The sequence below is a fragment of the Polypterus senegalus genome, chromosome 14 (genome assembly GCF_016835505.1).
Source record: "Polypterus senegalus isolate Bchr_013 chromosome 14, ASM1683550v1, whole genome shotgun sequence".
Taxonomy (NCBI): Eukaryota; Metazoa; Chordata; class Cladistia; order Polypteriformes; family Polypteridae; genus Polypterus; species Polypterus senegalus.
This window is the reverse complement of record NC_053167.1, coordinates 91051062-91074631: the sequence shown is the minus strand read 5'-3', so window position 1 is coordinate 91074631 and position 23570 is coordinate 91051062. Positions and strand designations below refer to the sequence as shown.

Genomic DNA, 23570 nt, shown 5'->3' with positions numbered 1-23570 from the left:
TTGCTGTATTCTTTTCTGCATACAGTATGTTTCATATTAACTTTCTGTTTGTGATTTTTGTCCATTTCCATTTTGCTCTTTGGTCCTGAACTCCATCATAAAGAGAAACAAAATTATTCTTTGGAAAAAATAAGGAAAAATGACAGAGTAGCTCAAAACAGGAATTACTGTAGCTTCTAAAAAAAGACTGGTTGCAATGGAATTCTGCACTCTTATGTTGTTTTAATGAAATTGCTTTACCCTTAAATAGTTTAATGTTTAGCCTGTTTTTCTAAAATCTTGATGTGTTTTAATATTGTTGATCATTTTCTCTGTGCATACTAGTCAGTGAGAAATCTTTCAGAAATGTGAGCTAACCATTCTGAGTGAGTTACTCCAGTTTCAGAATTTGATAACCAACAGCTTACACACTAACTTTCCTGCATCCTGAGGCAAAGCTTTTACACTGCATATTGTTACTACCTTGACTGACAGAGAAACAAAGAAGGCACTTATAAAATGGGCCGAGTTACTCAAGTGAAAATGAAAGTCAGTGGCCAAATACTCAGTCCTAACAATTTTGTTAAGAACCATTTTGGTCTTTTCCTAATCTTAGGTGTCATTTGTCCTGGAGGCACCAGCAATGTTCATTTTTGGCAGGGATTAAACTTATGTAGCCCTACTGGCTGAGTTTGCAGCAGACTTTTCCAAAATTGGCAGTTGAGTTAATTAGATATGATCACTTATTTCACTATTAATTAGCAACAAAGGATTTTTTTGCCCTTTAAAAGAAAATATTCCTCTGTGTAGCCAAAGAGGCTCTCTAATTGCTTATGGGAGACTTAATTTATATTGATTGTACATGAAGTGAAAATGTCACAAAGGAGAATTTAAGCATGGCTTAATTTGTCTTAAAAAATCCAAGCTTATGGCTAAAATGCAGATTGTTACATATTTTATAGCAGGTAGCCCACTTGGTACCAGTCAGAAGTTGGGTTCTTGAAGAAACTGTAACATTCTTTTTATGTTACATTACAAAAGTAATATACTGTACATTAATGTTCTTGAATTCAGGGCTAAACATACCACTGTTGTTCATTTATGCTGCAGTTTTCAGCATGCCCATATTAACACATTTAAGCCACCATGAGCTTGAGTATGCTCTGTTAGCTTTTCTTTGAGTCTTTTTTACAGACACTTGAAAATTGTATGGTAGCTGCTCTGTATTGCTCCCAATATTCAAGTTTGAGTTTCTTACAAATCCACCATTTATGATGTGGTATTTCAAATTAGATGCTGCATTGATTTTTGATTCTTATATTGGTGAGGGCAGGAACAAGTTAAAGAGCATAAATCATGACTAAAACTACTAACATATGAGAGATACCTAGTTGATAACAAAAAAAAATCATTGAGCAACAATCCTGGAGAAAATTAATATTGGTTTCACTATGAAATAGAATTCAGTGGTATTAGGAACTGTACTTGAATCCAACAACATCATAATTGGCATACTACATTCATAGAAAGAATTTAGCATGTCATTGATTACACGTTTCACTATTGTTTCTGTACTGTGACATGTGAAAGCCAAAAGGGAAATTTGTCAACTAGGTTGTAATGAGTAAGGCGAGACTAAAGCTGCACCACAACTGCTTTATAAATAACTTAGAAAGAAGAGATCTGTTTGAAATAGCTTTAGAATTACTTAGCAAATTTGGGTCTAGGTCAGATTTTGTCAGTAATGGTATGACATATAATACTTTCCTGTTTGTTAGCAGTTGTACGGGTCAGTAACAGTCCATTTAAAACATTAAGAATGAGTACCTCTATAATAATTAACAGGCTTTAACAGGATCGAATATAAGAGACATGTAGTAGTTATCATTTTAGAAATAAGTTGTGAAAATTAAAGGCACACAATACAGTGATGCATATTATAGCCACATAAAAGCCAGTATTACTGTAAGAGAAAATATTATGAACGTATCTACTAACATGCCACCCAAAAAAAAAGGACACGTCAAGTAGGACAAAAGACACAGACAATCAAATCCTATATAAGCAGCATCTGGAAGAACGGTCTGCTCAACAAGTAAACATCAACAAAAGAAAGGCTGAAAGACAAAGAAAAATACAAGCAAATAGATTGAAGAAAAAGAAAATGAGCCTCAGAAAAACGCTAAAAGAGAAAGACTCAGAAGAGCAAACCTTAGAAAAAGTTGGCATTTACTTGCCAGAACCAGTATTCAGCTACGGTCAGTTATATGTTGCATTATCAAGAGTTAGAAGTTTTCCAGATGTTCTTGTCAAGGTTGTAGATGGTCCTGAACAAGGCAAACTGTTGCCAAACTCAGACAGAATATTTATAAGAAATGTTGTCTCTAATGAAATTTTATAGAAACATTTCATGAGGTAAAAAAATAGAAAAAAATTCCTAAATATCTTCAGATATTGTGTGTTACAGATTGTTACAAAGTTTTACACTAAGGCAATATTAATTACTAGCCGACCCGCAGTGTAGTATACGCCGCATAATTATGTATTGATGGGTGAACAGTTCCTGAAAGACACAGTTGTCCAAATGGGGTGGGTTTGAGGATACGACTGTGAGTGAATGAAAAGATGTAACTCTGGAGAGAGTATAATTGTCCGTGACTGAAGATTGTTTTTGGCAGATACAGACATATCTTTTTGAAAGTTTGGCCCTGTGCCTTATTAATTGTCATTGCAAAGGCTAATCTAACAGGAAATTGTCTGCGTGTAAAAGGCAAATTTGAATTTGATGGGGTCAGGGAAATCCGGGGAATAAGGACAGTTTGTGAGGTAGCAGCTGCAATAGTTTTACACTCCAGTACATTGCGGTGAATGCTGGTAACAGCCAGTCTAGTGCCATTACAGAGACCTCTTGCTGGCTTGAGGTTTCTGAGAAGCATGATGACTGAACCAATTTTAATTGTGAGTTTATGCAGAGGCATGCCAGTGGGAGTAAGACTGTTAAGAAATTCTTTGGGGAATGAAAGTTGATCTGCATGATCGTCTGTGACGATGGAGTCAACGCTGGTGAAAGTTACTTCGTCAGTATGGATAAGTTTCAGTACTTGTTCATTAAGGTGTAGTGAGTCTTCGTTGGTGTCGCTTAATATAGATCGCTTACTGAGTTGTTCCGGAGTGACAGTTGAGAAGTCAATGCCTCGAGAGTGAGGGTGGACATGGGAGGAGGGTTAGGATGCGTACCCCATGGTCAGGCGACTTGGTCGATTTATATATAGAAAATCAGCTGGAACCAATAAGAACAATGAAAAGTCAACCTGGCTCAAAGGTGCATGTGGACAGTAGTAGAGACCAAAGCGACTGAGGATGTGTTCGGTGAGCTGTTGGAGGCGAGCACATGAACAGGCAGTGTGCCTCCCTCGAGAGTGAGGGTGGATGCGGGAGGAGGGTTAGAGTTGCCGGGCGGGGCTCTGTTGTGCATATCCCATGACGCGGGAGGAGGGTTAGAGTTGGCGGGCGTGGCTCTGTCGTGCGTATCCCATGGTCTCTGTCGAGAGTACCCCATGGTCGGCGCTTATGAATTATATACTGCTCACAAAAATTAAAGGAACACTTTTTTATTGGGCCTGGCATGAAATCAATTAAACCTGTCTGATAATTTTCTGGTTGGTTACGCAGCTGAGGTCATTGTTGATCACTTTCAGCTGTATTGGTGTTCATGGACTTCAGGTGCACTAAAGTGGCAACAATTAGAAAACCCTCAAAACAGGACTGGTTTTACATGTGGAGGTCATTTCAAGTTTCTCCCTCTTGATCTTTTTTGGCTGGTTTTCCACTCGTGCTAGTTTTGGCTTGAGTAATCATCTCTACTGGCAGTATGAGGCGATTCCTTAACCCTACAGAAGTTGCACAGGTTGTCCAACTTCTCCAGGATGGCACATCCACACGTGCTGCAGCAAGAAGGTTTAATGTGTCTCCCAGCACAATCTCCAGAACATGGAGGAGATTTCAGGAGACTGGCTGTTATTCTCGGAGAGCTGGACAGGGCCGTAGAAGGTCCTCAACCCATCAGCAGGACCGATACCTGCTCCTTTGTGCAAGGCGGAACAGGCTGAGCACTGCTCGTGCCCTACAGAATGACCTCCAGAGGGCCACTGGTGTGAATGTCTCTACCCAAACAATCAGGAACAGACTTCATGAAGATGGCCTGAGGGCCCGACGTCCTGTAGTGGGCCCTGTGCTCACTGCCCAGCACCGTGGAGCTCGACTGGCATTTGCTCAAGAACACCAGAATTGGCAAGTCCGCCACTGGCCCTGTACTTTTACAGACGAGCAGGTTCACCCTGAGCAGCTGTGATAGACGTGAAAGAGTCTGGAGAAGACAAGGAGAACGATATGCTGCCTGCAACGTCGTTCAACATGACAGGTTTGGTGGTGGGTCAGTGATGGTCTGGGGAGGCATATCCATGGAGGGACGCACAGACATCTACTGCATAGGAAATGGTGCTCTGACTGCCATAAGGTATCGAGATGAAATCCTTGAACCCATTGTCAGACCCTACGCTGGTGCAGTAGGTCCTGGTTTCCTCCTAATGCACGACAATGCCCGGCCTCATGTGGCAAGAGTATGCAGGCAGTACCTGGAGGATGAAGGAATTGAAACAATTGAATGGCCTTCACGATCCCCTGACTTAAACCCAATAGAACATCTGTGGGACATTATGTTTCGGTCCATTACGCGCCGCCAGGTTGCTCCTCAGACTGTACAACAGCTCAGGGATGCCCTCATACAGATCTGGGAGGAAATGCCACAAGACACCATCCGTCGTCTCATTAGGAGCATGCCCCGACGTTGTCAAGCATGCATACAAGCTCGTGGGGGCCACACAAGATACTGAAAAGCATTTTGAGTAGCAGAAATTAAGTTTTTGAAAAAATGGACTAGCCTGCCACATCTTAATTTCACTCTGATTTTAGGGTGTCTACACAATTGAGCCCTCTGTAGGCAGAAAACTTTTATTTCCATTAAAAGACTTGGCATCCTTTTGTTCCTAAGACATTGCCCTGTCGTTATTTGTATAGATATCCAACTTCATATTGAGATCTGATGTATCTAATGTGTTTCTTTAAAGTGTTCCTTTAATTTTTGTGAGCAGTGTATATAGATACTTACTGTATTGTCATATACTTTTCTATTTTATTTTTATTATTATTTTACTTTAGGCTTCTTGCAAAAATATTTTTGACAAAAAAATTAAGACAACAAACAGAATGAGGTCAAGGTCCCTTGCCATTTAATATAGACTGTTCCTACTAATGTTTATGCACTACTGTTCTAGGGCCCGTTTTTGTAACAGGCTTAATGTCTAGTCTTTTAATATTGTTGTTAAGCTTCAAACACACTTTATTTTATAGTTGTGCAAATGTAACTGTTAAATAAAGAGAGCTTTTATATGTGTAGCATGTTAGGTGTTTTTTTATTACCACTGATTGTTTTTTGTTTTAATAGCATCTACGACTTACCTGCATGCTGGTGTTTATAGGGTTGTTATGCATGCTTGTACTGCACATTTAATTTTTTAATAACTAGATAGATAGATAGATACTTTATGGAGAATCAGTAGTAAGTAGTTGAAGTTGAGGTGGGTGTGTTTGTAAAAAATGCACTAGTACACTTCAATTGTTTTATTGCTTTACTTTTAATCGCTTCAGTAAATTAAACAGCGATGGAAAATATCGATTTGTGTGCTTGCCTAGCTGACTTGACTTTTTAAAATTTGATGCTAAAATTTATTTTTTTAACTCCTCAATTATAATTTCTATCATCTGATATTCAGCATGTAATTACAGTAGTCTCCAACACACATACTTGATAGGGTGTTCTAAAGGCACCCACCCCTTTTCACGTTTTTTTTTTTTTACTTCAGCCAGTATGAAAATCGGTGCCACCTAAAAATTAATGTACCTGCACACAATTTGCAGTTAAGAAAAAGGTAAAGAAAGATACACTATAATAGGCATTGTTCTGGGGTGTTAAATTTCTAATTATGTGTATTGGTGTTTTAAGGCAATTAAAATTTTGTGCAGTGTGATAGACAGGCTTCCAGAAAGGAGCTGTTTTGTTTAGCTTCTTTACATAATTCAATTTTATGTCACAAGGTGGAGCCTTGAATGTTATTTCTATCAAACTAGCTTCTTAAAGAATGGATTATTCATTTTCTTTAGAACTGATTCTTGTAACCTGAATAATCCTCCTGCCAAAAGTCAGTAGGTCCTCTGTTTTTTATGAAAATGCTTTAATGCCTTTGATTATATGTGATTTTTACAGGAGCCAACATTATGGTGTGTTATTAGATTCAGTTTGTTGAGTGATGCTACATATAGTAAGTAGAATAATGTAACTTGATGACTATAATTCTTTCCAACATGTTTTAGCACCTTTTGCTATGCTTTAGTGTTATACAGTATATTCTTTGATTATCAATCTAAACATTTGATCTATGTATTGCTTTTTCTCCCAAATGTTACTTTAGGTACAATTCAAATGTAAACCTTTTACCACAAAATGAATTGAAAATCATTGCTGTTCACTGTACATTGCAATCTTATCAGAATTCATTTAAGTTGCAATTCAACAGATTTATAGTGACTTGATGTTCTCTTACCACTAATGAAGACAATTTAACATTGTTTGTGTAAGGGTTGTGTCTTATACATTTGGTAGTTGTTTATGGATACATATCAGTAATTCCTAAGTATAAGAGACCCATACATCTCCTTTACAGTGTGATACTTCATTAGTTTGAGATTTTGTGTCATCAACCCAGGTATACCTCAATTATATAAAAAAAACCTTTGAGTCAATTCCTGCTATTTATATTTTTATTTTCTTAATAGTGGTAGCTGATTCCATTATCTTAGCAGACTCAACAATAAAACAAAAGTTAAGATGTGAATATTTATATTGTAATGGAAGACCGGGTTAAACTGACTTCCTGACTGGGATCGATCACTCTTTGCCTGTCCAAAAGGCCCAGCATGGCTAGTGTTTAAATTTCCAGGCTAGACAACAAATAGTTAAGACACAGGTAGACTCCACCCAGTGCGCTAGGGGGCATCATACCTTAGCTGGTCTACCCATGTGCACATCCTTAAGGCAACCTGCGAATTGTAGTCTCATTATGTAGCCCTGTTGGGTGCCATGGGTCCCCGGAGGGAGCTACACAGAATCAATGTCCTTATTCTGAGGAGGCTCCGCATGACCCTGAAGTGGCTTTTTGGCACAATGGTGTGGCACTGGAAACACTCCTGGTTCCAGCATAAAAGGAACTGCTTCGCCTCCTCACTTGATGAAGCTGGGGAAGAAGGTGGACCATGCTTGGTTGGGGAAAAGTAGAGGAGAAAAGAAAATACAGAAAAATTGTATTGTTGATTTGTGGATGAAGCCTGTGCAAGTATTTCATCATTAAATTAAACACACATTTGACTCCTGGACCATTGTTAGTGTTGTTGCATCTGGTGTTTTGGGGTCCTAAGACATCTCCTACTTACCACAATATTAAAACCACGATAATGTGCAGTGAATACACTTGACTTTCTCTGTACGTTTAGCATTCGTTTACTCAGAGGCTGATGCGCTTGCTACTTCCTGAGCAGCTCTTCTTTTCTCCACTCTAGTGGCCCACTTCTTCTCTTCTTTCGTCTGTGTTAAAACTGATTAAGTCAGTGTTTGTATTGCAATTACTTCTTTAAGTAAAAAAATTTTTTTACTTAATGTGGCACTTAAGTGTTCAATCTGCCTCAAGAATGATTTTAGAAATGAAGTGGGGAAGTGATGGCGAAGGTGGTAGGGAATGACTACGGCGCCCATACACATGTGCCACACGGCCACCCTACTGGCCGCTGCCAAGAGTTGATTCTACAATAAAATAAAAAGAGGAATAACCTTGGAGGTCAATCATCACCCGAAAGCCGATAGTAGACATCACATAGTATACGTGTACCGAATTTCAGGTCAATAGGTCAAACTGTTTGCAAGTTACAGGTGATTTTAAATCCTGGACAGACAAACAGATAGCCACGGTAGAGTATAATATAAGAAGATAAGTATAGTCATGCACTAATTTACAACTGACCCAGTTTTAACGATTTGTATTTAAATCTGAGGGCCATAACAAAACAATAGTGTGGTAATGTTTTAGAATATCCTAAAACATCCACAGTAGTAAATCTTTTGTTGTTGTTATTACTATTATCATCATCATTATTTCACATTATTTCATACTGGGTCTTTGGTGAAACAAACGGGATCGGGGTTCCCCCTTTGTGAAGTGAGTTCACTTAAAAACAAGGAAACATATTGCAGACCATTGCTGATCACTTAGGTGGCTCACGGCAACTCATGACTCTCTGGCAGCACCAACCAGTGGTGAGAAACACTGCCCTACAAAGACTTGGGTGGCTGACTCTGAGACGTAAAGATTGGTTTGTGCTACTAATTCTTTAATAATTCTTTGCATTTATATAGCACTTTTCTCACTACTCAAAGCGCTCAGCAATTGCAGGTTAAGGGCCTAGGCTCAAGGGCCCAAAAGAGCAGAGTCCCTTTTGGCATTTATGGGATTCGAAACGGCAACCTTCCAAAGACGTACTCCATACCAGCAGTTAAAGTACCAGTATGCCTACCAGTGACCCTCCCAATATCCACAGAATCACGATTGCAGTGACCTGTACAGTTTGTAACCGTTCTTGCCTTCTTACTATTTGTTCTCCTTCACTCCACACTAAGGCTGATGCATGCCTGTTTCTGTTTTTTAGCCTTTTCATTTCAAAATATGAAAAGGGAATAGTAAAAGTGAATTAGAACAGTGGGTAGGATAAACTTTATTCAGCTTGAAAATACTTGTTTATGCAATGCAGAGTATGATTGTTATTAATTAACTTGCACATTACTCGCCTCCCATACAGCAAATGCAAAGGATGAAGTGACTTGTGTAAGAATGGACTACTCTTTAAAGTATTGTTCTTTCCTTTGCATAAAATGTCTACTGTACATACACTGAAATTGAGGTACAGTCCTGCATACCACTAAAAAACATTTAAGACAGCAGTTACTATGGGTAAATTAAGTCACTAGAATATTAAAGTGTAGATTCAAGCTAAAAGATAACTAACCATATTGCCTCTCTATTAGGATTAAAGAGTAAAACCTTTAAGAATACAGTCCTTTAATTTTAAAGCTCAGTTTTTTATGCAAAAAATGCAGTTATTTAACAGTATATTGCTCTGTGCACCAGCAGATTATCAGCCTGTCTGTAAGCAGAATAAGTAGCCCAGCTGCAGGTAACACCATCAGTCCTTATGATGGTTAAAGTAACAGGAGCTGACTGACATTCTGGGTGTTGATATCTTAAACAATTACTGGACGTTTCCACATAATTACAGTCGTTGCAGTTAATGGTGTCATATCTTCAGGTTCAAATGTGGCTGCAATCAGTGTGTTTAGTATACATCAATGGATGTTCCTTATGACAAAAATCTTAAATGTTTCTGAATTTCTTTTTACATTTTACTTGTCCCTAATTTTAAAACTTTGGTATAGTTTTTATTCCTAGTTTTTTTTACCTTTCCCAATCCCTGAGAATCCCAATCCTCCTTTAAAGTTATCACCTGTTGTTTTTTTTTCTTTTTATACAATTTATTTAAAGAGAATTTGAGTACATGTATGATTGAAATGGCTGGGGAACTACATCTTTGTGAGGATATTTCAATAACACAAAAGCATTAGTTGCAGAGGCCTGACGCTGGAAGTGTGTAGGAAATGATTATTTGTTTAAAGAAAACTTCACACATGCGTTTGGAAGTTCTTGTATGTACAGAGGACCATAGATACATGAAATAAGTTACTAAGTAGTGTAGTATATATTAGTACTTTAGGGACCTTCAGAGCTCAGCTTGATGATATGGGTGAAATTAAAAAAAATAGCATTGATGAGCTTTCAGTTAGTGTAAGTTGTCTGTTTTTTCACATTAGGTTTAATAGATTGATGTATTTTTGACAACGCATATTAACTTCTATCAAGTGAAAAAGACTAATACAGTGCACTGTGTGCATAGTTAAATGGCAGTAGTAACTGAGATTATCATACTGCAACCCCATCATTAGGACAAAAGTGTAATTTGGGCTCCAAGGTAGTTCTCGCCCAATTAGTTACCTGCTACAGTACTCCTTGCCGAGTCTTAGTGAGGATCATGGTGAAAATGGAGAAGAAGGGTGATGCTGAATGACTATTGAAATATGCAGTGAACTTGTATGAATATACAGAGGTTAAAATACAAGAAATTCATTAGTATAAAAATCCAAAGCTTTTAGACCTTTAGCAAGAATTGGGAAATTAATGACACCTTATGGAAGTGCACAATTTCAAGTTTAACTTCTAGCATTTTTTAGCCTAATTTGCTGAATGCTGGAATTTCACAGGAGGCCACATTGTGCATCTGAAATGTCTGTTAGCATGACTGGGAGGCTCAACTAGTTATCCCAGTTTCTTATGCTCATATATATTTATCATTACAACATCAATCCACAGGCAGAATGAATACCTGGTACCCATAGGCATGGGAACAAAAGCTCATACTCTTATAAAAAGTGCTTCATCTCCCTTTGACCAGTAAATAATACAACTTCTTTCTCTCTCTAATTTGCGGAACTACTGCAAAGGAGTCATAGCACAGGACACCGCTTTTTCCTGTCCTTTCATACTGTTTAGTTCAGCTTACTGATCAGGTTAAATAACACATCACCGGATAATACTGTTAAAGGTGCTCCCTTGTTGTACCCCGATCATGTATTGTCCATACACAAAGACACTGCCGTTAAGACACTAATATATCAATAGAAGCTCTTGTTTCCTTTTTCCTTTAACATCGACATATTTGCATGTTTTGTGATAAATGTTTAATGTTTTACATTTAAATATGTTCACACGTTTTAAAGGTAGAATGTAGGGGGTCACTCTTGACTGTGATCACATTAAGTCACTAGAATAAGAAAATATGGATTCTGATTAATCCAGAAAAGAAAACATAAAATTATTAAAACCAAGAAGCACTCAAGGCCACCTGGATGCTTACAGGTAGAGAGAGACCTATAAGATCATAAACACATCAGTCTTAGTGCAACATTTTAAAAACTCACAATTTTCTTCCACAGAAACCCAAAGGGCAAACGACATAACCTGTGTGTGCCAGCAGCCTATAACACACGCATAAACAGCAAAAGCCATCGAGCTGCTTGTACCACCATCAGCTTATAATGGTTCAAGCAGGAAGTACGCGCCGATAAAACTGTTAAATATAATAAATGCAGCTGATTGTACTTGCCATATTGTGTCTTGAATTTTGGAAAGTAGTTTTCCCACATTACACAAACTAGTATCTCAGTATCACTACAGCATGCTTGATCGGTGCTTTGTTTGGTCACTGCTTGACTGTAATGTGACTGTTGCTTCCATGCCTGTGTCAAGGCATGTGAAATGAGGACACTGGTGTGGAAGAGTTACACAGTTAATTTTAGTTGGGAGGGTAACAATTTTGTTATAATACTTGATTTGAATCAAAAGTGAAAATTTGAATTACTGCTTCCCTGTTAAGTGACTAGAGACATCAAGCAGGTTCAATTATGTTTTTCATTATCTGTTACAAAAGGTTTTGTTTTTCTTTTCATTGTAGAATATGGTAGTGTTTGTCCTTTCTGTCTGTTGTTAAATACTGTATATATTATGGGTTTCCTGACTGCTTCATTGACCTTTACTATCACATACTGTTACAAACTAATTTGGCATATTCTGAAAGGCTCTGGCTGCAATATGTATGTCACTTCTGTAACATATTTTTATTGCATAGAATACCATGTTTTCAATCAGTTTAAATGTATCGAATTAAATTTACGCAGGAAATAAAAGCTAGGAAGTTTTTGCATTTTTATTTTTCAGTTGTATTCATCATGTATCTGTATTGTTTTTTTTAATATTGTCCTCCTTTGTAAGCATACAGAAATATAAAATGTTGCTCTATAATGCAAATATTTATTTTTTGTTTTCTTTTTTATGTTGCAGCTCGGATTGGGAAAATGAAGCGGCGGAAACCAGAGGATGGGCAGGTATGTCCACTGTGCAGCTCACCGCTGACAGGGACAGAGGAGGAGATGAGTAGGCATGTGGAGCATTGCCTGTTTAAGGTAGCATCGGGACTGGTGCCCTCCTTTGCATACGACTGCTAACCTCTTCAAGCTCCTTTGTTCCATTCTCTTTCACTAAACTCTCGTGTTTCAATTTTATCATCTTAGAGGTTCTAATTATTTAGTATCATGTTATTTGATTGTTATTATCTTAAATGTTTAAAGTATAATTAGATATTTGGTTTATTGATTGAAATACATTTGAGTATTTGTGAAATTCTACTGCAAAGAAAGTGGCATGGTGCAGCAGTGGTTTTACTGCTGCCTCACCGATCCATGGTTTGAATCCTTTGCCCAAGTTGTTGTCTGTGAAGAGGTTGCACAGTTTCTGTATGTCTACATGGATTTTCCTTTGAGTACTCGGTTTTATCTTCCGCATCCTGCTAGGAATGCATTGGTAGATTGACAACTCTTACTTGGCCCTATTGAAAGCGAGTGTGTGCCATGTAATGTACTGGCATCCCGTCCAAGGGTGTATCTTGAATTGCGCTCACTGCTGCTGGGATAGATAGCACCCCTGAATTGGTTTAAGCTGGTATTAGAATGTATTTTTGTGTGGTTAGTTCTGCTACGTCATGGCTCAGATGTCCTGTGTTCTGCTGTGTACCTGGAGTTTGCAGGTACTCTGTATGTCTACATGTGTATCCCTCTCAAGAACATGCTTGTTAACTTGACTGAACTTTTTAACTTGGAGCCAGTGTGATCTGCACTCTGTGTTCTGTCCATTACATTGAAAAGTAGTGCTTGCATTTAATACATATTTTTTAGTTATTGTGAGATATATACAGTATATATGTGTGTATATATATATATATATATATATATATATATATATATATATATATATATATATATATATATATATATATATATATATGTTTTATATATATGTGTGTTTATTTATTTTTGTGATGTTTTAATCATTTAAACACCATACACAATTTTTTCTTGTATTAGGAATTTGTGAGTTTTGTAGTAGTCTGGCAAATCAGTACTATTCCTTCCTGTAAAACGCATATAATAGGCATACAGTATGTTAGTATTTTTGTAATTAATATTATGTTGTTGTAAAACTTACAATTACAGTGCATTGAAAAATGCATTTGCCTCTTTCCTGATTTTCCTCTTGCATATGATGCCTATATTACCAGTTCTTCAACCACAATCTATTACTAGGTAAAGGGTGCCTGATTGAACAAACATATATTTTCCTTATGTCATATTGACATACTCTTAATAACTGGTTGTGCTATTTGTGGCAACAATTACTTCATCTAGATGCTTTCTGTAATTTTGGCGTCAATTCTTCTTGTAACTGAGGCGGAACCTTAGGCCACTATTCTCTGCAGAACAGCTTTAATTCAGAAACATTTGTACGTGTTTGAGTGTGAACCCCTTATTTCAAGTCCTATCACAGCAGGCTAGTCCACAATGTTAATTTTGCTTCTTGTTAGACCTTTTGATTTAGACTTGCTTTTGTGGTTTTGGTCATGTTATTTCATGCATGACCCAGTTATGCTTCAGGCCCCTGATGGATGACTGGACTTATTCATTTTAAATATCTTGTGTGCCTCTAATGTGTTAGTAGTTGTTATGGTTCCTTCTGTTACTGCTTGTTCCCCTGGTCCTTAGGCAGCAAAGCATCTCCTCAACATTAACAGCAACATTTATTTCTGTAGCACATTTTCATTCAAAGGATGCAGCCCAGAGTGCTTTACAAGATCTTTACATGCAAAGAAAAACAAATAAAATTAGATAAGAATAATAACAAATAAATAGAATACAAAAAAATAAAAAATGCACACTTACTTTAGGCAGATGTATAGTTAAGAGTAGTAGAGTCCTTATATATAGAATAGATTTTTAAACCTCCAAATGTTAGTATGATGATAATGTTAAATGACTAGTTACGAGAGCATACTGCAACTTCCTCCAACTTGTTAAGATTTTGTAAATGATGTCTGCGACTGACAGTCACCGGAAAAATTTGTGCAGTGTGACAAAGCCTTTTTGATACAAAAAGGGCTTGTTTAGGTTTGGGAAAATAGAAAGATGAGAGGACTTATGTTCAGCACAGTATGAAGAATTAGGTCTGGATGGTTTGGCTATGATCTTTCTTTGCTAAAATTTTCTTTGTTTTGTTTTAAGCCAGTTGTATAGATTTTACGTATACAGTGATCCCTCGCTGTATTAGCTTCACTCCATCGCGGATTTTAAATGTAAGCATATCTAAATATATATCACGGATTTTTCGCTGGTTCGCGGATTTCTGCGGACAATGGGTCTTTTAATTTATGATACATGCTTCCTCAGTTTGTTTGCCCAGTTGATTTCATACAAGGGACGCTATTGGCGGATGGCTTAGAAGCTACCCAATCAGAGCATGTATTACGTATTAAATAAAACTCCTCAATGATATATGATATGCTTCCCGCGCGGTGCTTGATTGTTTGCTTTTCTCTCTCTCTCTCACTCTCTGCCTGACAGAGGGGTGTGAGCAGAGGGCTGTTTGCACAGAAGCTGTTTGCCTAGAGGATAGGGATGCTCCTCTAAAAAATGCTGCTTTATCACGGTGCTTCGGATACTTAAAGCACGTATTGATTTTTTGATTGTTTGCTTTTCTCGCGCTCTCTCTCTCTCTGACATTCTCTGCTCCTGACACGCATTCTTTGAAGAGGAAGATATGTTTGCATTCTTTTAATTGTGATAAAAACTGTCATCTCTGTCTTGTCATGGAGCACAGTTTAAACTTTTGACTATAGGGTGTTATTTCATGTCTAGAGGGCTCTAATAATGTTAACAGTGTGGGAGAGTTTATAAGGGCTTAAAATATATAAAAATAACCATACAAACATATGGTTTCTACTTCGCGGATTTTCATCTATCGCGGGGGGTTCTGAAACGCAACCCCCACGATCGAGGAGGGATTACTGTACCTTCATTTATGATGTCTCTTTTGCTATTAGAATAGAATGTTTTCCTCCTGCCTTGCTTGTATTTGTGTAATTTCTTCAAATTGTGAATTTTTTTAACACTAGAATCCCTGAAGCTTAGGATTTTTTTCATTGTCTCTGACCTCCTTAAGTTTTCCTGACATACGCCAAGAAGCCCATAGCTCCTTATCACTGTATTATAGCCCACTTTTGTTTTGCAAATGTGTGGATTAGCAGAAATAAATATAGAATGACAGAGGAAATGCGAGGCAAGAAATGCTGAACACACAGCTAAAACAGAAAATGTTTTCATATGTTAGTAATAATGAAATGATTTTCACATGAATGTGTGAGGACAGAAGCCCATATATCCAAGAAACACTTTCACAATTTTATTCAAGAATAAAACCAGAAATGAAACTGCTCAATTGACATGTTGCTGAAGCCCTTCTATCAGTCAGTACTGCCCCTTGGCATCTACCCTTTTTACAAATTTTTTGAGTGTGCAGCACAGCTTTATGCTGTTAATCGTGCTGTACGTCCGAGAAGTTTTTTACTTTTTTTTTGATACATGAATCTTTGCTGTGAACACTTACTGGGTACCTATATTAAAATTCGGGCTGTAGGTGTCGAGTGATGATATCATCCAATTGCTCACTTTGTATGTGGCAGCTAGAAGTGGATTTGAAGACAATCACGCAGGCTTTTTCGCTAGAGTCTACTGTACTGAGATCAGCTGATGGAAAACAATGGGAATAAAAAATAACTTTCAGTTGTTTGTTGTTAAAATGTACTAGAAATCTATAACAAAAATTACAAATTTTAACTTGTTAAAGCATTTTCTTATGCAAAAATAGCTGTACATGTACATGTTTCTGAGGGTTGCATTCTGTTCATTGGGTGCCTAGGCTAAATTTGCTGGACCTACGAACACATTGGACTTGCAAATGTCCTGTAGGAATGGAACCTGTGCATATTTAGTGGACTTACTCTACTAACAGAACAGCAGCACAGGAGCTTTAAAAGATCTTTCATTAGAAGTCATTGCAAAGAAAAATTATAGTTGGCCTGAAAATCTTGTCTCCGACCAGAGGACTACTCCTAGTTTCAAAACATGCCATATACACAGTATTTTGTCATCTTACTAACTGAAAACAAGATGAGATAATGCCCCAGTGTATAGGTTTGTTTTGTGTATTACTTTAGTGCAGTATAGTTTAGCAGAAGGGTGTTTTTTTTTTTTTTTGTGACTTACACTTATGTTCTATTTACATGTTTGTTGCACAGCAATCCTGAGGATCATTATTTTCTGCCACTGTGTACTGCAACATTGTGTATGGATAGTATAACAGTAAAGACATGTTACTTAATTGTTTTTGTACTAGTGTTCTGTATCTCACATTTAAATTACTAAATTTAGCTTTCATTAATCACATACTCAGGTATATATATTTTTTAAATCTATGAAAGCTACCCTAAGGTGAATACAATTTTTATTTTAGAATAGTTTAGTTGCAAGTAATCAACAAATGAGACTTTTAAATTATGGAATAAGATTGGCTTTAGTTGACGGGACACTTGACTAATGAATGAGAGGGACAGGCAGGTCTTCAATTCAAAAGCACAGAGTTAATAGAGTTTCTTATTTACCATGAATGCTGCCTTTCCTGAAGATGACTGTTATTAATATTTTAATGCACTCTCTTTGGATGTTTCGAGTATACAACTGGATAAAAGGACATGGTAATTATTCGACATGAGTAATGTGAGATTTTTTTATTTTTTTATTTTAAATATCATTACATTGTGCAGCATGGGGTCATCATTCGGGTCTCCTGTATCATAAACCTTTTTTTCTATAGAACACTTGATAAGGGTGAGTTTTAGCTGTTTACATAAATGCAAATTTCAAATTTAATTTTAAATACCCATAGTTAGTTATATATTTAAGTGATCCAAAAATTGCTAAAAAATATATTATAGCCCACCATTCCAAATTGAATAAAATGGATCAGATAACTGACCTCAACGAGACTTATACAACATTAAATGTTTTTTCTTAGTATTATACTACTTGGCTGTATTCACTGTTCACTTCCGGAAGAAGTCTGTGCGTGCTTTTACTTGTTGTTACTTTCCATTGACATCAATGAAGAGTAAACGTTCCTGTCCATTAAGAAATAGCAGCCATTCCTTTGTTAAACATGAGGAGAACTAAGGTGGTGTTTATTCTCTCTTTCTATGGCATTTAAGCTAATAATAATGAACCACATGCTTTCCTATTTTACACAACATGTTTCTTGGTTGATTTTTCATACATAAAAGGCCCTAAAGTGTCTACTTAGAAAAATGGGTTCCACATTCATATAAATAAATATAGCCTCTAGACTTTAACTTGTATTTGCATTGGTTTATATAAAGACATATTTCAAATGTGTACTTTTCAATTTCCAAATTTAAATTTGATGGCATTTATACTTTATCACATAATGTTAGCTTGTAACAATATTGTTGTTAACCTCTTGTGCCTTAAGGGATTTTTGGGATTATTGGACCTAAATTGCATACCCGAAAATGAAAGGCTATTATTTCGCTAACGTAATAGAGGAGCTGCAGGTGGCTGAAGAGTAGTGCATATTACTCCACATTTTTTAAAAGAATGTATTCTTATAAACAAAAACCTTTGATTCACACCAGTATCATCTAAATAAAACATACAAAATGTATTTTAGGGTCTTCACTCTAAAAACTGAATTTCATAGTACATGACCAAGCAATTTTATGAATCTGGTGTCCCTTGTATCCAGGCCTGTCAGCTGTCATTGTAACATGTTTAAATTTCATATCCCATAACATTACAGTGTTAAACTGTTTGGCACCAAAATTATCCCTTAAAACTTGTATTGCAGTTGCAATTATATTTTTAGGAAGAAAAAAACAAATATATATACAGACACAATATATCACACTGAAGCAAAAAGTAAACCATTTGTAACTATGTAGATATAACTATAACTTGTTCAGACCTTTACTTTCCAAATCATTTTCATGCCAGTCCTTGAAACAATTTCTGTTTATCACTAGACACCTAGAATTCTGTACATTTATTATTATTTATATGTAATTATTTTTATTTTTTCATGCTTTTGCATGTCAGAAAAACTGACAAACTTATAAAATTAATGTGGGATGGGGGTGGTTGAAATATGTTGAGCATAGTGATGATATAACATTCAATCAAAGCTCTTGTATGGCTCAACACATGTTTAAAAAGTTAAAATGTTAGCAGTGTAATGTTCTTGAATGACAATAACATTCTTCTTTTTCATAGTTTAATGTGACTTACTCTACTCTGTATGCATCATGTTGTTGTCATGTAGCCAAAGCCTGCAATATATTGCTGGCATACACAGTAATCAGATTGTCTTAATGGGTTCTAGTGTTTACAGTTGAGATCAAAAATCAGGAAACTTGGGTATTTAGAGGAGTTGTGGTTTCCCTCATAATGTTGGAGCTGATGAAACAAAAGCAGTGTAAAAAGGTAAACTTTGTAAGATTTATGTTAGTTGGAATACCATGCAGTTTATTTGTTGTTTTTAATTTCCCCCTTCTTTTAATGAGGGGGGGAACCCAGAAATTCCTGGAATCAGTCTATAGCACAGGAAAAGGATGTAGGTCTCAAATATGCTGCTAGGTATCCTATACCTAGTGTTCTTAATCAATGCACCAAGTGGCATTAGGCAGAGTTGATAAGAGTTTCATAGAGTGCATATTTCTGCATTTAATTCTACAATTGTACGTGTGACTTTCACTTGCTTGTTAAAAATTTGTTCCCTGTGGGTCAGAAATAAAAGACTTAATAAAGACGTTCAAAAACGTTGACACGATACACATGCAGAGCAAGTTAAAGAAAAAAGATAGTATAGATCACATTAGCACAAACAAATGGAAATTATTACTGGGTAAAATAATGGAACAGCAAAAAGAGATCAAATATATGGACAGAGGGGATATGACAGAAGTATGTAGATATTGTAAGGTTTTAAAGTTTAAGTCGGAGACTTGTAGATCTTCTAATTCGTGTTGCTATCCGGTAAAAGTAGTGTTGCCTCCCAGTGAAGAGGCGTATCCGTGAGAATTAAGATTTGTAGTTTGTTGAAAATGAAATCGACAAAAACTACAGGCAAAATATCCAAGTCTACAATAATCTTTTCGCATTCACAGCATTTAATGATCAAAATGTAGATTTACACAATAATGGACCATACGCTATGAGAATCTGTGGTCCCACAACAATTAAAGCTACAAAAAGTTTAATTTCGAAGAAATCACAATTCAGTCAATACTTATGATCATGGAGAAGCGATGCATCATAGAATCAAAACTGTATTCGGTTAAATCAAAGCATATATTTACACAATCGAATTTGAAAAACGGGGTTTACCACACCTGCATTTATTGGTTACTTTGCAAAATAAATTATTAACTGCTGATGATGTAGATCGGTTTGTCTGTGCTGAAATTCCAAACAGAGAAACCTATCCTGAATTATGATATAATGTTATTAAACACATGTCTCACGGACCAGTATGATGACCAGTAAGATTCAGTATGTTGAGACTCAAAAGAGAAAAAGTATTAAAATAAATTTCATAATAGTTCATTCAAACAACAGATATGACTAAGGCTGTCTTTCCTGATTATCCCTGAACAACACACTTATCGTGTAAAGAAAGATGGTAAAATTGTGCCACATTCATATAAATGATTTATAATTCAATGATTGTACCATATAACCTGTATTGTGCATCGGTTACAAGTACATTTATAAAGGGCACGATAGAGTATGTGTAACTTAATCGAAAGAACAGTCACAGGACGAAGTCCAAGCATATTTAGATACTCAGAACATTATTGTAATGGAAAGCGGGTGGCATTTAATGGAATTGCCAATGCATGGTTCAAGTCATTCAGTTGAATCATTACCAATTCATTTACCAGGTCAGAATATGTTTCAATTTAAAGAGGGTGAGGAAGCAGAAGCTTTAAAGGTAGTGAAAAATAGAAATACAAAATTAGTGGCTAGTTTTGAACTTAATAAAACAGACGTAAATGCAAAAGCATATACGTATCTGCAAATCTCATTACACATGGCAGAAACTATATATATGTATATATATATGTGTGTATATATGTGTGTATATATATATATATATGTATATATATATGTGTGTATATATATGTATATATGTATGTATATATATATATGTATATATATATATATATATATACTAATAAAAGGCAAAGCCCTCACTCACTCACTGACTCACTCACTCACTGACTCATCACTAATTCTCCAACTTCCCGTGGGTGGAAGGCTGAAATTTGGCAGGTTCATTCCTTACAGCTTCCTTACAAAAGTTGGGCAGGTTTTATATCGAAATTCTCGCGTAATGGTCATAACTGGAAGCTGTTTTTCTCCATTTACTGTAATGGAGATGAGCTTGAACGCCGGGGCGGAGTTTCGTGTGACATCATCACGCCTCCCACGTAATCACGCAGTACATAGAAAACCAGGAAGACCTCCAAAAGCGCTGAAGAAAACATGCATTATATAATTGAGAAGGCAGCGAAACAATAAGAAGCGAGCAAGTGACATATACAACCATATTCATGAGTTCTGCTACTTCGGAAACAAAGCACGATGTAAACCTACACTTTAAATTAAGTTCATAGACAGGCTGCCCTGGCGTTTGTAATTTAGTGCCTGCCCATATAAGGCCGTCCGTCAGCGGCAATCCAATAGCAAACTCCCACTAAATATTCACGGGTGAAGGACTGTGCTTATGCAGAGGAAGATGAGATGGTCAGGGTGGTGTTTGACACAAACTCAGCTAAACTGCGAGAGAAAGTTTTAAGTGCCAGGACTAAGGTAACATTAAATACAGCCATGGACATAGCACAGATGGCACCAGCACAGCTGGGAAACTTCGATGCATGTACACCGAAGGCTCACGTGAACTGGCGCGAGTGCACAGATAAAAGCAACAGTTCCAAAGAGCTGAACAAAACCAATTACACAATTGAAAAGGCAGCAAAAATATGAAGCGTCTGATACATACAAGCATATTCATAAATCCAACTACTGCGGAAACAAAGCACACGCGTGGAAAAAGTCAATGTCCGCTAAAGGAAGACAGTGTAAAAAAACCCGTGCATGCAGTGTGTCAGGTCTCAGATAAAGAAGAAGGCGAGCTGTTTATTGATGCAGTAAGAAGCTAATCGATGAATGAAACCTGTCATCTTTACAGCGATTGACAAACACGGAATGTAACTTGAACACAACACATCCTACAAATCTGAACCTGATTGAAAGAAATAATGATAATCAAATCCTTGATGACAGCAACACTCAGTAACACTCACAAAACAAATACTGTATATTGACAGTCATGTTACGTTATTTTTAAAATGTTCCCTTTTCTTTTCTAGCTTTTTTAACACACTACTTCTCCGCTGCGATCTGCGGGTATATATATATGTATATATATATCCCGATCTACATACTCGAATAATGGATACTTTATTAGCCATCAATGATTGTTTTGGTAAAGCCATACTCAGTGTATTCATTAGATGAGCGGTAAAAAGTAAGAAGCGAGGGAGGATGACTTATTGAGGCATGCAGGCTGTAGTGCTTGGCGTCAACTCTATCTGAATTGCGATCACATTTGAAAAAATATATCTTTTCAAGTTCTATTTAGTCCATATGTGTCAAACTCAAGGGCGCGGGCCACATCCGCCCGTGTAATTATATCCGCCCGAGATCATTTTATATACTGTATTATTGTTATTAATGGCCGGGTATATGAAGCGCTGGTAACACAATAAACTACAGATCCCATAATGCAGCGCTTCAGCTGCCTTGCGAACACTTACGCGTTAATCAAGTCTAGCTTATGATGCTGCAAGTTATTGCGAAGCTAGCTCACACGATGCTGAAGAGAAAAGTTGATTCTGAAAATAGAGCCTTTAAAACCGATGGGAGGCTGAGTATATGTTTACTGAACCCGTGTGTCTCATTTGTGGAGCTAATGTGGCTGTAATTACAGAATTTAATCTAAGACGGCACTATGAGACAAAACATCAGGGTAACCTGAATGCAATGCAGAAGATACAGAAAGCAGAAGAATTAAATAAGAATCTGACACTTCAGCGGACGCTTTACCCGTGCACAATCACAAAGTGATTTCAAGTGAAGCTGCTTTTATGGGAGACACAAATGCACCAGTGCAATTTGCCCCACTTTCCCTGTTGCCAAGTAATGTTAAACCAAGTCGCCACTACGGTGTTCCCAAATCGCGACTTTGCTGATAAACTGAGCGCACTGAGTTTGCACGGCGCTTTGGTGACTTTGAAGAACAAAAAAAGTCCGTCTACATGCGGCTCGAACCTTGTGCATGTTTGGTAGCACATATCTGTGTGAGAAGCTCTTCTCAGTGATAAAGACTAACAAAACAGCACACAGGAGTCGCCTCACTGATGAGCACCTGCAATCCATCCTGAGAATCTCCACAACACAGAACCTCACACCAAACATAAACGAACCTGTTGCCAAAAAAGATGCCAGGCGTCCAGCTCTAAAATGACATATGAGCAAAGACAACTGAATGATTTGATTTGTTATTGCTGAAAGGAACACATTTTATTTATATTTCTAGGTTTTGTTATGCAGCATGTTCATATTTGAATTTGTATAATTTTGATAGGATATATTTTTATGGAGAGCAAAATCTTTTGGGATATTTAAAATCTAAGTTTATTTTTATATAAAATTACATAAGAGTAAAGAAATTTGAATGTTTGTTCTTTTAACGTTTACTTTATTTCTAACTTGTATAATTTAGACAGGATATATTTTTATGGAGAGCAAAATATTATAAGTTGTTTAAGGTTTGAGTTGATTTATTCACGAATAATATTCCTGTCTGTTTTACCATTCCTACCAAAGATATTTCTGTCGACTAAATAAAAATTCCTTCTATTTAAAATTTAAATAGAACTTGAACAAATCGATAGTTCATAATATCCATGCAGACTTGCACGTAAGAGCGGGAGTTATCCGTTTCAACAAGCAGCGTATTGCACTGTATGTAGATATGTATGTATATGTATATATATATGTTTATATATGTGTGTGTGTATGTATATATATATATATGTATTTGTGTGTATATATGTGTGTGTGTATGTATATATATATGTATTTGTGTGTATATATGTGTATGTATATGCTTGGAATGGCTGGTATGAGTCCCCTGTCAAACTATTTAATCACTCGCAGAATTCAACTGTCGTGGTGTGGATAGTTAGTTCTGAATGGTCATGTTCGTGCTCTATTATTGAACTGACGAACTATATTATAT

The 23570-nt window shown here is 36.6% G+C and overlaps 1 protein-coding gene across 10 annotated transcripts in view; it reads left to right on the top strand.

Moving 5' to 3' along the window:
• rnf220a (ring finger protein 220a) overlaps positions 1 to 23570 on the top strand; it is a 365947-nt gene that overhangs the window by 275202 nt on the left and 67175 nt on the right. For 7 of the 10 annotated variants that reach the window (XM_039736106.1, XM_039736112.1, XM_039736107.1 and 4 more), the window contains one exon: positions 12090 to 12211. In XM_039736106.1, the coding sequence (XP_039592040.1) occupies positions 12090 to 12211 (122 nt within the window). The remainder of the gene's footprint in view (positions 1 to 12089; positions 12212 to 23570) is intronic. The other 3 variants (XM_039736113.1, XM_039736109.1, XM_039736108.1) reach the window with 1 other exon arrangement.